General features: G+C 47.5%; 1 protein-coding gene across 1 annotated transcript; it reads right to left on the bottom strand.

Moving 5' to 3' along the window:
- Positions 1 to 502: 502 nt before the first annotated feature.
- LOC115605307 (basic proline-rich protein-like) lies at positions 503 to 13262 on the bottom strand. Its single transcript, XM_030479574.1, has 6 exons — positions 13186 to 13262; positions 6862 to 6925; positions 5610 to 5665; positions 2282 to 2970; positions 1862 to 1972; positions 503 to 705 (listed from the first exon to the last, which is right to left on the bottom strand). The coding sequence occupies exons 1-6, from the start codon at positions 13260 to 13262 to the stop codon at positions 668 to 670; spliced, it is 1035 nt and encodes a 344-aa protein (XP_030335434.1). The 3' UTR covers positions 503 to 667.
- Between the last annotated feature and the right edge of the window lie 486 nt (positions 13263 to 13748).

Below are 13748 nucleotides of genomic sequence, written 5' to 3'. Positions count from 1 at the left end.
GCCCGACATAATATGAAAATAAAAGTTAGGCACTCAAACTTCCTATGCAACAGGCAGGGAAAGCAAGGTACCTCAGGATATGATTCACAAAAGCAAATAGAAAACTGCCTCTGCAGCTGCTGGAGGTGCCAACAGGAGGGTAAAGGTTAAGCCCTTCTTAGACAATGAGTTGTCGTTTTCTGGATGACAGAGGTGGCATTTTCCAGTCAGGATGCCCAACTCCAGCCTGCTGCCAGCTGCTAGGAACTTAGAAAATGCAGCAGGAAGAGGCATCGCCTATTTATGCAATGTCCCAGAGGTTTTGAGCACCAACCCAAGAGAGACATGATCCAGAGCTGATTTCCCCAGTCTCTTGGCTTGCGGGAATTTGAAGCATCCCTTTCCTCTCCGTTGACAGTAAACACAGTGATGTGGAATAGGAATCTCAACTGCATTAGCTGATCCGCTGTGATGAAATAATCCATGCACGCAAATGAATGAAAGCATTAATTGAATCAGCAGTAGCAAGCATGAGTACGACTTTATTGGTGGCTGGATAGAGCTTTCACTGTGCTGCTTCTGGGGGGAGTTTTCCTGCCTGGGAGACCCCACACACATTATGCAGGGAAAGAAGGGTTAAGGACTGCCTGGGTGTGGGCTACAGGGCTTCTCCAGCGGTTGGGTCAAGCTACCTCTCCTTTTCTGCTGAACTCTTCAGAGCATGTCCTGGAAGATACACACCTTTAAGCCTCATGAAATGATGAGGAAAGAAAAACTCAGCAGAGGTGACGCTGATTATCAACTTGAGGAGGAAGAATACGTAATATAGGTAATGCCTTCCTCGTTCACCTCTCTGCATAATTCTTTGCTCACCTTGCATTCTTCGTGAGCAAAGATCTGTATTGTTGTAAAGTGCATTCTCACATAAATTCTGTATTCCTTTAAGCAAATCCAGGCATACACGCTGCAAAAATTAAAACTGAGGCAGTGGACAATGAAGCAACCTACTCTGTTTATTTTGCCATGGAATGAAAACCCCCAAACTTCTGAATTTGCCCCCCTTTTTATGATCACAATAATCAGCTGTGTCAAGGTTTCCCTTTTTCCTGCTACTCCCAAACACACGTTGTCTTTTATCTACTTGCCCTCCCCTTTCAATTTTTCCCTTTATTTATGCCTTTTCTCTGCCAGGCTCTGTTCCACTCTCCCACCTGAGGGAAGTCTCCCTATGGACTGTGTACCCCTATTGCTACAGTCAAACTGGCAGACAGGGACAGAATTTCCTTTATTTGGAACTGATATGCTGTGCCCTTTTCAGTCCACATCTAAGCACAGCAACCAGAGAAAGCTTTGATGCAGGCAGGGCTCCTCAGGATATTTACCTGTGAACCTAGGAGAGACAGGATGCCTGAGAACAGTAGCTGTGGGTTCAGGTTTTTAGTACAACCTACAGAGTTTTTCTACCCACATCCTGCTCAGTTCCTTCTGAATCCAGGTGTTAAATCCATTTACATTTATTTGACATATCTGAGACATAATCTTGGGGTCTCTGAGCCCTGCCATGTGTAGCAAGAACGACTCTCCCAGTGCTTATCCTTAAACCCCCGTCTGCCTGTTGGGAGGGAATACAAAGCAGAAGGGTACATGCATGCAAAGGTAAGGAGTGACCTTAAGGAGCGGGAAACCAAGACACTCACGTAAAGAGAAAGAAAAACAAATAAACAAATGAACGAACCCATCCAAACCCTCCTCTCCCCACTCCCCCCCCCCCCCAAAAAAAAGAAACAAACACAAAAAAACCCCAAAAGACAACAGAAAGAAAAGGAAAAAAAAAAAAAATAAAAGAAAGAAAAATTCCTTTTTCTGGAGCCAATCCGGGTACCTGGGATCAGTAGGTCAGGTGTACCCGCTCTGTTTTTGCCCTGGAGGCAAAGGAACCAGGCGGTGAGTGCCCTATTCCCCATCCCCAGGGGAAGCACGGTTATTGTCCCCGCTGCAATTAAAAATAAATACGTAAGTTAATTAATTTTAAAAAAGGAAAATTACCTAAATACCTTGCGGTGGGACGGTCAGGGGGCGCGGAGGGCTGTGCCCAGCCGGCGACAGAGCCCGGGGACAACGGGCCGGAGCCGCCGCCGCGTCCCGCTCTGGCCCTTCAGCGGCGGCGGCTTCGCCCTGCCCCGCGCCGTCGGAGCGCAGCCCGCTGCCGGCCGGGCTCGCCCCGCACGCCAATCAGGGCGGCCCGCCTGCCTTCCTGTAGGTGTGCCCGGCTCACCTGGGAGCCTCGGCACTCATGACATACCTGCGGCCCCGCGGGCGGCGGGGAGACGGCGGCCGGCTGCCGAGAGCAGGGGGGGCGGCGGCAGCGGCAGCGGCAGCAGCGCTGGCCCCGGCACGGCGATGTGAGCTCGGCGCAGGTAAGGGCGGCCGGCGGGGGCGGCGCGGCCCGGCCCGGCGGGAGCGGCGCTGCCGTGTTCCCGGGAGAGGCGGGGTGAGGCGCGGGCCTGGCGCCGGATCCCCGCGGAGCCCGGCCCGGGCCGCAGGGGCGGCTGGTCCCCTCCAGCCGTGGCGGCGGGCAGGCTGGGGGAGCGGAGGGTTGGGCGGCCCACCATTTTAGGACCCGAGGGGGACAGGGCGGAGGGATCTCCGAGGACGGGAGCGCTCGCCCCTCCCGCGGCGGGCCTGCTGCGCTCCTCTGCGGGGCAGGGCCCGCGGCGCACAGGTGTGGGTGCGCGGGGAGGGCCGCCGTCGGGCCCCGGGGAGCCGCTCCCGCCGGCGGGGCGCTGCGTGAGCCCCGGCGGGACGGTGCCTCCGGAGAGAGGGGGGGCAACGGCGGCGGCGGCGGCGTCTCCCGCCGGCCCCGGGCAGGCCCCGGGGGGGTCGCAGCGTTCGCGGCGGCCTGTGCGGGACGGCAGCGCCCGTTCCCCACCCCGCTCCTCCTGTTGCCGGCAGCAGGTAGGGCTCGGCGCACAGGCCCGGTCCCAGGCGCAGCTGCCAGGAGCCGGAGCCTCTTCCCGCAGAAATGGTGCCTCCCACGCCGGAGCGAGGTCCCACGGTGCTCGCCAGGGTGCAGCTCCGGGAGTCCCGGGGCAGCGCTTGAACTCTGGACACCGTGTTGTTTTCCTCCTTGCTCTGCTGGCTGGCGCCTCGTGACTTTTATGGCCTGTCACGGAGGGAAGGCAGGGGAACGAAAGGAGAGAGAGTCGCTTCCCATCGCCTTCCCGCAGCCTCTTAGGAGCCTCCGCCACTGCAGCAGGTCTGGTGGCAACTTCAGCGCTCCAGACAACGTGCTGCCGGGGGCTCGTGAGCTCCCACGGCTCTGGCCTTGACCCATCCTCCCCCCAGCACCCGTGTCATCCTAGCGCTTGGTGCTTCCTCTATTCCCAGAGGTTGGATAAGACCTGGATTAACCCTGGTAGGGAATACAGGGCCAGGGAAGGAGATCTGAGCTCAACTAATCTGTGTTGACTTGTTGCAGACTTTGCCAAGTCTGGAGCTGCTGGATGGGGATGCTGTTGGCTTCTCCTTGAGCTGCGTGCCTCGTTCTCTCTGACCAAACCACATCTGTAACATGTTAAAGTTTTGTGACCTGATTCTCTGGTGCTTTGGACTTTCTCGTACCCTAAATGGCTTGTTGGAGATGGCTTGGATAAGGGCAGAGATCCTTTTAAAGGGTTGCACAGGAGGGAGTTGGCTTGGTTTGGAGGAATAATGTATGGGTGACCTAGATTTCAGAACTGCAACTGAATTGGTTGAGGAGGAGGCATCTGCAAATCAGACATGAAGTTGTACTGAATGGGAATTCTTAATTCTCAGTTACTGTTAATATTGGGAACAGCTCAGCTGGCTTCTGTGTAGAACCTCATTTTGCCAACTCTCAGTTGAGGGTAGCATTGAACTGTCTGTACAGTAGCCTAGTGATCTTGTAAGTCTGTGAGTGAGGTTATACAGTGTAATTGCAAGTGACAGCAGGCAGCCAGGCTTGAGGCTGGTGCTCTTGCCGAAGCCCCCTGTTCCTGCTGTCTGAAATAGTGGGACCCAAGTACTTCCTCTGGGAACCTCTTGTGCATCCTGGGAGATTTCGCTGGGAAGAGTCTGTTCCCTGGGACCTTTTTTCTTTATTATTTCATCCTGTTAACTTTAGATAGGCGTTCTTAATCTTGTTCTATTGACTCTTAATCTTACAGTTCACTTGTTTCAAGTGCTTTCTAGAGGTAGAGCCAAACTTTTTTTTTTTTTTTTTTAACATACTCTACTTTGGAATCTGGTTTAAAGTGGGCTGTTTTATTTAATTAGTTTGTATTCATGTAAGTTACATTCTCTCTCCATGGTTATCCCAGACAAAATTCAAGAAACAGCCTGCAAGGGATTTCAAATTCATAATTGGAATCAGACTTTTTTCTGAGAATATTTGATTCTAAGACTTACCATGCTTTCTGTCATCTGGTATCTTTCCAGTTTGATGTTGGCTGCTTGGTTACTGTTTAGCTAAATTATACATAGCTAGCTTATTTCTGTAGTCATGCCTGGTAAGTTCTGTAATTCCTTTCAGCTTTGCAGCTCCTCGCTGAACTCCTGTTCTATCTTTTAATGAAGTACTTAGAAGTGACTTCAGTGCAAGTGTAGTTGCGCTCTATTGTTTAGGCACTTGGGCTGTACAGGGAGAAATTGTTTCCCTTTTCTGTGAGACGAACAGTTGATGTTCATAGTATCAGCCATTTGGGGACAGATGCCTTATTCTGACCCCTAGCAGGTATTTACATTCCCAGCTGGTTATCACAGCATCGAATCCAAAATTCTATTAGAAAAGTACCCAGTCTTGATTTCAAGATACCAAGTGATAGACTGCACTGGTTCCCCAGGTAAATTATTCCAATGGCTGATTACCCTCGCTAATTTCTTATCTCCATCTGTCCAGCCTGGTTCCTAACCACAAAGTCTTGCTACAAATTTTCATGCCAGATTACAGAGCCTGTTGCTGCCAGGATGACACATTCCGGCAAAAAGGTGGCCTATTGTACCGCCAGCTTAGAGTTGTTACCTGTGTTAACCTCTTGCTTCTCGGAAGAGCTGTAGTCACAGGGTCACTGGTATGATTTAGAGCAGCAGTTAAGTGTGCCTGGCTGTGGTGTCTGTGCGCGGACAGAGCTTTCAGAGAAATGTAATTGAATAACTTGTGTTGCTTGGAGTATGGCTTCACATGATGGTTAATCCAGCGTAACTACAGGCTGCTGCTGAAGGACCAATCAGTTCTCATCCAGTCCTGACTGCAAGCTCCTGCTGCTTCCCTTGGATCAGATCTAGTGACCAAGTGGCCTCAGATCAGTTCAATCACTGCTCCAACTGAAAATTAACCCACTTTCCTAAACAAAAACTGTGATCTGGAAGTTGGATCAGCCTGCTCTGTGGCCAGATGGTGCTAGGTCTGATGCAGAAGGGTAGCATGCCACTGGGCATGAGTAACGTCGAGAGGGACTACCTCTTTCAGGAGCAGCTCCGTGCCTGTGCAGGATTGGATGCAAGAGGGAGTAATACATTTAGTTCCTACACTTCTGCGCTCGGATAAACAGGCTGTGGTTGCACAAATCCTCTCAGCTGGCACTGCTGTTGTAAGAAGCCATCATGCCTACCTGTTCTCATCCACATCAGTTCCCTGCTCTGGTTCGTTGTGAGACCACACACATGCCTATACCGCCAGAAGAGAAAGGACAGTTGGGCTGGGAATAAAGGCAGAGGATGGAACTCCATTTGGCAAGCTGAAGAGCCTGTGAAACTAAGGCTTGGGACACAGGAATTGTCACAAGGACACCTTACCTTAAATCTTGATGGAAGCTAATGTATTTTTTTCACTTTCCCATTGCAGCACGTATGTGAGAATAGCTGCCTTGATGTGCTCAGTAGCCCTCCTTGACTCTGTTGAGTGACTTGGGAGAACTCAGTTTAGCCAAGACTGGGTTTAGGTCAGCTGCATTTATGTCTTTGTCAAGAAATGTGTGTTGGAGTTAGACTTTGTGTGGTAAACAGCATTTAATGTACAAAGGAGGTCTGTCCCTTGGCTGTGAACCTATGAAAAGTTCACCACTGCAGAAAAGTTGCAAGTTCCAGATGTGAGGTTCTTGGTGGTTTTCAGTGCCGGAGCAAGGTGGAGTACCCTTTTGGGAAAGCTTTGTTAATCTTGTTGCTTCCATTAGCAAGTAACTCCAGATTTCTTGCTTTTCTAGTGGAATTAGTTTGCTGGGACAAAATCCATTGCCCATCTATTGTTTTAAACACTATTCCTTCAAGTGCCATGCTGAACACTGCTGGGGACCTGTGGTGGAGACTCATTCTGAGGTCATGGTTTGGGGGTTGGATTACAGCTAGATGAAGTCAAAGAAGAAATTCCCATGACTTCAGTACAAGTTCAGTGCAAGGTCAGGGAAAGGGCTATTGGGTTTTGATAGTGGGAAAAATTTAGAAGGGGGGAAGGTGATTACATGTGTACAAATGTGCATATGTGAATAGACACATATGTAAATGTATACAAAATAAAGGGTGTTCTGATGCTAGGAGAGGTTGAGGAGTGGCTATAGAAACCGTAATTGGATAGTATACACGAAGTGAACTGAAGTGGGAGGAAGCATATGAACCTGCTGCTCAGAGAATACTGCATTAAAGCAGAACCGGCCATAAATTAGCTTCCTGAGAATGTATCCTATTTGCAGTAAGTCACATAGAGGTGTGTGACATTCAGATGTCAAAATACCTCTTTGTAGTCTCAAATTGAATGTCTAGCTGCACGCAGGTGCTCAGCATGTGAGGTCCGCTGCCTGTGGCCTTGCTGGTGCTCAGAATGCATTCAGCACTGGAGTTGTTACTGATGATGGTACACAAAATCCTCACCTGGGTCATGCTGAGGTGGTGCCTGGTGGGATCCACAAGCTTGGCAGTTCCCTGCACATGGCACCTGTGGGAAGAGCAGAGTCACACACAGGTAAGCAGACCCAGCCTAGCACAGGCTGTGACTGGAGAAGGAGAGGTGAGGAATGGCTGCTGCTTCGTGGATGGATCCAACAGTAGAGTTTATGGATCCAAAATACACCCTTGCAGAGGGGAGGGGATTAGTATCCTGGTCATGTCGAGGCACAATTCATTTGGGTCGCAGAAGCCCTGAGATAATCAGGGGACATGTGGTACAAGGCACGAATCTTGGTTACAAGCAGACCTGTGACTGTTGGACGTGGGCGCTCTTCGCAGCTGCCACAAGGTGGCTGCAATGGCTGCACTTGCATATTTATTTGGTAACAGAAATAGATGCCCAGATCAATATTAAACCAACACACGCACCACTCATGGGGGAACAGGTGGCAAGGAGATGCTTTGCCCACAGCGTTGCTTGGCAGCTACAAAAAATTAAGCACGTGTAAGCTTTATGGTGTGTGTGCTTTATGCTCATAAAAGTTTACAGGCGTAAAGATCAGAAGTGCCTACATATATTATTTGAATAGCATAAATAGTAACTGGGCCCTTATGCCTTTACTACAGGCTCCTGTGCTGTGAAGAGATGCTAGCAGGAACTGTGTAAAAGTGCACTGCAAAGAGTATAGCTTTGCTGGTACACTTCATGTCGTAGGAGAAGAAAGGATGCCATAGCCATACCAGTGCCTGGTAAGGCTCTGATGCTGTAGCTGTGTCTTTGGTGGGTCCAGTCTCTTGGCAAAATCCTTTTGGCATGGATTAACCCTGAGCTTCTGTTCAGATGCAGAAACTTTGTTATAGGTATTCCATTGTACAGGCATCTGAGGGTAATTCAATACCTATGAAATGTAATCTAGCTGCAACATTTGAGTTGGTCTCCTTTCTGAAGTACTCTGAGATCACTGTTTGTTTTTACAGGTGAGGACTGTCAGGTTGATAGCAGTGAAGTTGAGTAGGTGCAGTGTGTATCTATTTCCCCTCTGTTGCTGGATTTATAGGAGAAGAGATGTTCCAAGTATACCGCCAGCCCTGCAGGGCAGGGACAGTGTCTCACCACACAGTATTTAGAACAGTGAGGATTTGGTCGTGATTGTTGGTATTGAATATAGCTCACATAACTCTTCCCATTGTTTGTTGCCTCTCTGCATCTCTGTCTTTCTGTAACTCACTTCGCACATGGAGCTTGATCAAGGCTTGAGACTGAGTACAGTATAGCTGATGGATCTCATGGGTGTTTTTAGAATGATGCACTTCTCTCTCCCTTCTCTACCTCTCCTCATGAAAGGTGTTTTTCTCCTGGAAAGGCATGTTGTATAGGCAAGAAGATGCTCAGGATGGGCAGTGGGGGTAGTACTGTGTAAGCTGCAGTACAGCACACAACCCTGTCAAGGCTCTACGCTGTGATAAACCTCGGGGCAGAGAGAGGATGGGGAGACAAGTTAAGTTGGAGTATCCCTATTTCTATAGCAAGTTATGGGTCATGGCATGTTTCCTAAATGTGTAAGTGATAGAAAGAGACGGGTTTACCCCTCAAGTCACCCAGTAATTTCTTAACAACATCTGGTGCTATGCTGAATTATGGGAAATGTGTCACTGTCACTTCCCTCCTCATCCCTGGGCACCACTGGGAAGAGGGGATGCATGTGAGAGGACTGAAGGGAAACCTATAAGGTGTTCCTATAGGCACAGGGTCAACACTGCTCATTTGGGTCTAAGTCTTGTGCCGTCTGCGAAGGCAGTCTTCTGACATAGCTTGTGCAGTCCCATCTTATCTTCCTGCCTCTGCACAATGAGTAAACCGAGCTGTTTCGCCTCAGAGAGATGCAGAGAAAGGAAGATGAGCAATTTGGACGTATGCTGGAGCAGTGAGACGTGCCTTATCCTGGAAGAGCAAGGCCAGGCATGCCAGTTGTGTCCCAGTAGTGTATGCTCTGACCAGTCACAGGGGAGAGTCAGGGCCATATAAACCGGCCTAAAATTGTAGCTGTGTGTATAGAAAATATGACAGCTGAGTTGCCCAGTGATGTTATCAGGCATACCAGAACCCTTCTTCCTTCGTTCTATATGCAGCATCATTTTTACCTATTCAGCTGCTGTGTGTAATAACAGTGATATCAAAGGCATGAAAATAGGCATCTGGCTGTGAAAGGGGAAAAATGGATTGACTGCTTCTGAGAGTCATAGCAAAATGACTTTAAAAAAGAACAGGACAAGAAAAGATGAGATGTGCTGCATTGCATGTGCAAAGAATCTGGCGTGGTCAGAAATCTCAAGGCAATATGAAAAAATCTGCCCTGAAATGTAGTATGTTTTACCTGAATGTTGCCTTTGAAAAGTTAATTTAAAATTTGGCATTGTGTAAAGTTTGGTTGTGACAATGGAAAAAGACTGGAAGAATATTTAAATAGTAAAAAGTACTAACAGATGCAGGTGCCAAATACACAAGCGTTGAGTTGCACAATGTGCAAGAACACCAACTTGGTTTTGAAGAATGGTTTGGTAAAGAGATACAGTTTTGTGCTTAGGAGTAGCAAAAACCATCCAATGCTCTATGTCCTGAGCTCATAAAATTGATGAAATTTCAGAGAGAGTCTCATCTGAATGTGGGCACAGTGCGAAACAGACAACTGTGAGTATCTGACACGTGAGGTTATGGGGTAGGAGATTTCATTGACTGGGCAGTGAGATCCTTATAGTACAAGAAGTATGGTCCCAGAGTAACACTGGTCCAGGTGAGCTGAAACAACTAGTTATGGACACTACTTTGGGTGAAAAATATGTCTGTTGTTTATGCTAAACAACTGCAGCACAAAATCTCTTGGGATTGTCTTTTTTATCTCAAAGAGCTTAGAGGCAACAAACACAGAAGGAAAGAACAGACTGAGCAGTCAGTATGTATTTGTTGGTGAAAGGATTGCTTAAATAAGTCTTTGCTTAGGGTTACAATCAGATACAGAGTTTGTAACAGGGCTTTGCATATTCAGTGCACCGAGCAGCCACTCCCTGACTAATCCTGAGAGTATGTCTGTGAGGTGGGAGGAGTTAGTTTTACCTCAGTTGCACAGATGACCCTCAGACACGCAGAAACTGCTGGAAACTGCCAGAATTTGGAACTGGAGATTCTGCTGGATGAGGTCTGGGGATGAAGGCACAGTTCTTGGTTGCCTTGAAAAACACTAGTTATAATCTAAGCCTTCTGTAGATCCTTCTTTTAATGACTGCAGTGCGGAATTGAAGGAAGGAGAGCACCTAGTATCATAACATGTATGTTCCTGTTCCAGCCTACATTAGTTACTGATGACAACAGTTATCCTTTGTGGACCTGATAGCTTGAAATTTGTAGGTGACCGCAATCATGTTTAATTGTCCATAAGCTACAGCTGTTACTAGAAGCAAGACTTAAAGCAGCGGTCCTGTGGGTGCATCTTTACCGCCTTCTGTTAGGGTAAATGCTAGTAAAGCAGGAATAGCCAAAAGTTTGGAGTGCAGGGTGTTTCCCACGTGTATGACAAAAGCAGTAATGCTGTGGGTATAGCTGTAATTGCACCTTCTTTAATGTGATTGCTTCTTGGGAGCCATCTACCGTGATCTGTGTCATATGTCCTGTGTAAAGTGTGGCCAAGGGTGACAGAGTAGATTTGTCACATCAAGATGTGTGTCACTGTTCTTCAACAGCCTTGTGACAGTGAGTTGTAACCAGATACAACTGTCAGCGCTGCAGGATCTGCCACCAAGCAAAGGCAGATCTAAAGCAGTAGCGGGACTTGTGTTGTTAAACCCTCCTGCTTTGCTGCCCCTCCTAGGCAAGGACCACTGCCTCAGCCTGCTGCAAGGGTGGGATCTCACTTGTCTTGTCCTTAGCTCTCTGTCTTACTTGCAGTTCTTCTGTCCTGTTGAGCCAGGGACTTGGAAAAGCTGTTCAGTTTGTGCCTGTGGCTGTCCACTAATGTGCTGACCAGCTACTGTCACACATGGAATAGGCAAGGTGCTGGGTTTAGTAATAGTCAGCATTTGTGCTGAAAGTTGGGTCCCTCAAGTGCATCAGTCTGGCAGAGGTAACACTGAGGACCCATTTTCCATATGGGGGGCATTTGGGAAGCAGATTCTAAGAAGGAGAGCTCTTGCTCTTCCCTCCCTCTTGGGCATGGTCCACAGACATCTCCACCCACTTTCTTGGTAGCCTCCCAATCCTTCCCCCTTCAAGCACCCCTGTTGCTCTTAGTTTTCCCAAATTACAGTGATTGTACTCTTTCTTTGTTACTATCTGTAATGATACTTATTTTTACAGCAGAGCATTTTGCTCTGTGCCAGGTCTGATAAACTTGTTTAGGTGAGTTTGATGGGCAGTGTCAGAAGTTATGACTGAGAGCTGCCTGTGAGGCTGAGCTAGAGGAACTCTGCTGTATCTCATTGAACTTGGGAGAGATGGGATGTTTATGTGTTTGTTTATGCCCCACTGATCAAAGTGTGTTGCAGGTAATGGGAAAGACAGTGAGCCTGTCTTAGATTTCATTAAATGGGTGCCGATAGCTTCCCAGGGGAAGTTTCTCATTCATGCTAAAGTATGCACAACTTCAATTAGAATATAGCATGCACTTGTGTGGGGTGGTGGATGCGAGTGTACCAAGGACTTTGCATTCCTCAGCCAGAGCTGGCATTATTTTGTGATTGTGTCATAAAGAGGTAAAGGAAATTGTATTGGGTCTGTATTACATTATTAGTCATGGTGACTGTTAGGAGTTAAGTTGCCTCATGTTCTGATTTCTCACTAGCACACTGAAATCATGAGCTTGGGGTGAATTTAAGGTGCACAGACCTTATTTTGATCCTCTGTGTCTCCATCTGATAGGGTGGGACCTGGGAGGGGAAAGAGAGAGGTAGTTTTGCATGCCACAGGATTGAGGAAAAGGAAGCCATAGGCCAGTCAAGAGTCAGAGTCAATGTCTTCAAAGGCTGCCAAAGGGCAATCTAGGGACTTCAATTGCTCAGCTAATATCTGAAGAGCCATGGAGCCATCAAAGAGTACTACTGTAGGACGTCTTGAGGGGTGATGACGGGAAGCAGACTCTGCCCCCTCATTCATATGCAGAAAAATAAAAACTGAGGAAGGAAAGATTAAAATATCTGTAATTGTTCCTTATGCATCGGAACTCAATTATTAAAATGGAAAAAATATTGGAATTAGTACATCATGGAACGCTAGTGATATTTCTAAGCTGGTATAAAATCTATTCTTTAAACTAATACAGACTTGGAGCTGATACTCCATGTTAAAGTAAGTGGCCATAATTTTTGCCCGTTAGAAATAAGGAGAAGTATTGCTGAAATAGGGAATATCAGTATTGTTGGTCTGGCTGTGCTATTCCTTCTTTTTTAAAAAAAAAAAAGTTTTACCTGTAGGGCTCTACTTTTTTTTTCTTTTTTCTTTTTCTTTTTTTTTAATTAATAATTTTTGTAATATGCTGTGTCAATTATAGTATTAGGAACTAAAGCTAAATCTTAACTACAACATCTATGAGCTGTAATTACTACTATAAACTGTGAAATAAGGTAGTGGTAATTGGTGAAGCTAGTTATAAAAAGCATTTCATAAGATTGATGTATATCAGTTACGCCATTTAAAACCTGATTTATACAACTTTTCACCGCTCATTCTGAAAGACAAGGTCACAAAAATGCCTTCCCCTCGCCTTCCATTTGCAGTATTTCCATGCTAGACTCCTCAGAGGGTTTGAGGAGGTTTCCAGGGCTTTCCCTAGCAGCTCCTTCATGTTGTTACTTGTTTTCAGAGTTGCTCACAGTGGCTGGCTCTTTCGAGTTCATTTGGCTGCCATGCAATGTCCTCTTAGACCCAGTCCTTTGCTGAGAATAGACGGCTGCGTTTGGGTTCACGGGAATGGCAGAGTGAGTGGCAATAATGAGAAAAGGAAACATTAAACCATAAAATAATGTCTCCTTTGGTTGTAAGTCTGATCAGAATATCCCGCTTCCCGTCGTGCCTGCTTCTAACCTGGAAAGGCAGCAAGAGGGCTGGTGCCATGAAGGTGAATCCCGTGTGGGCTGGCGAGGGTGTACCTGTACCAGCACTTGGCAGTCACAAGCGGCAAGACACCTACGCTGGAGCGTCAGGGCCTTGCGTGTAGAGCCTGGGTGTGGTTTCACCAGAGCTTAGGTCCAAGTCCAGGTTTCTGCTTTCCTGCTCGCCTCTCGCTCCCGTCCACTCCTTGCCCTTGCTGCTACGGCTTGTACCTCTGCACGTACAGCGACTGCAGGGAGCGCTCGTGCTTGCCTTTATTTATTAGTTGGTTTTTTAGCTCGTGCGTCATGCCTTTCTGGGTGTTCACATCACTGCTGCTGTGTTGTTTCTTTGTTTTGATCACTCCCCAAGCTGGCTCATGTGTGGTCACGTGGGAGAAGATGGCAATAACCTGGGTGCGTATTGCCTTAATCTGTTCTGGATTTCAGGGCACCACATCAGGTCTTGATCAGAATTTATTAGGACCTGATTCCAGGTGGGTTGAATGGTTTGTACAGTCAGCAGCGGCAGAAGGAATTGAAGGAGCTCCACATCTTTTTAGGACTGGGCCATGAATAGATGGGGTTTGCAGAATATCTGCAAATACTTAAATTGGGCCTGATAAAATTGATTATTCATCTTTGTTAACCCACTTATACCACAGCATAGTTCTCTGCCAGTCTTTTAGTTTCTGGTAGCTCCTGTAGCTCACTGGATCATGTCTAAATACTCTGCAGACAAGTTCAGTATCATCAGTCCCAACTGCTGAAAACCTGTAATCAGGTAGAAGGAGAAG

The sequence above is a fragment of the Strigops habroptila genome, chromosome 3 (assembly GCF_004027225.2).
Source record: "Strigops habroptila isolate Jane chromosome 3, bStrHab1.2.pri, whole genome shotgun sequence".
Classification (NCBI taxonomy): domain Eukaryota; kingdom Metazoa; phylum Chordata; class Aves; order Psittaciformes; family Psittacidae; genus Strigops; species Strigops habroptila.
The sequence above is the reverse complement of the archived record's forward strand: the minus strand, read 5'-3'. Positions and strand labels throughout refer to the sequence as shown.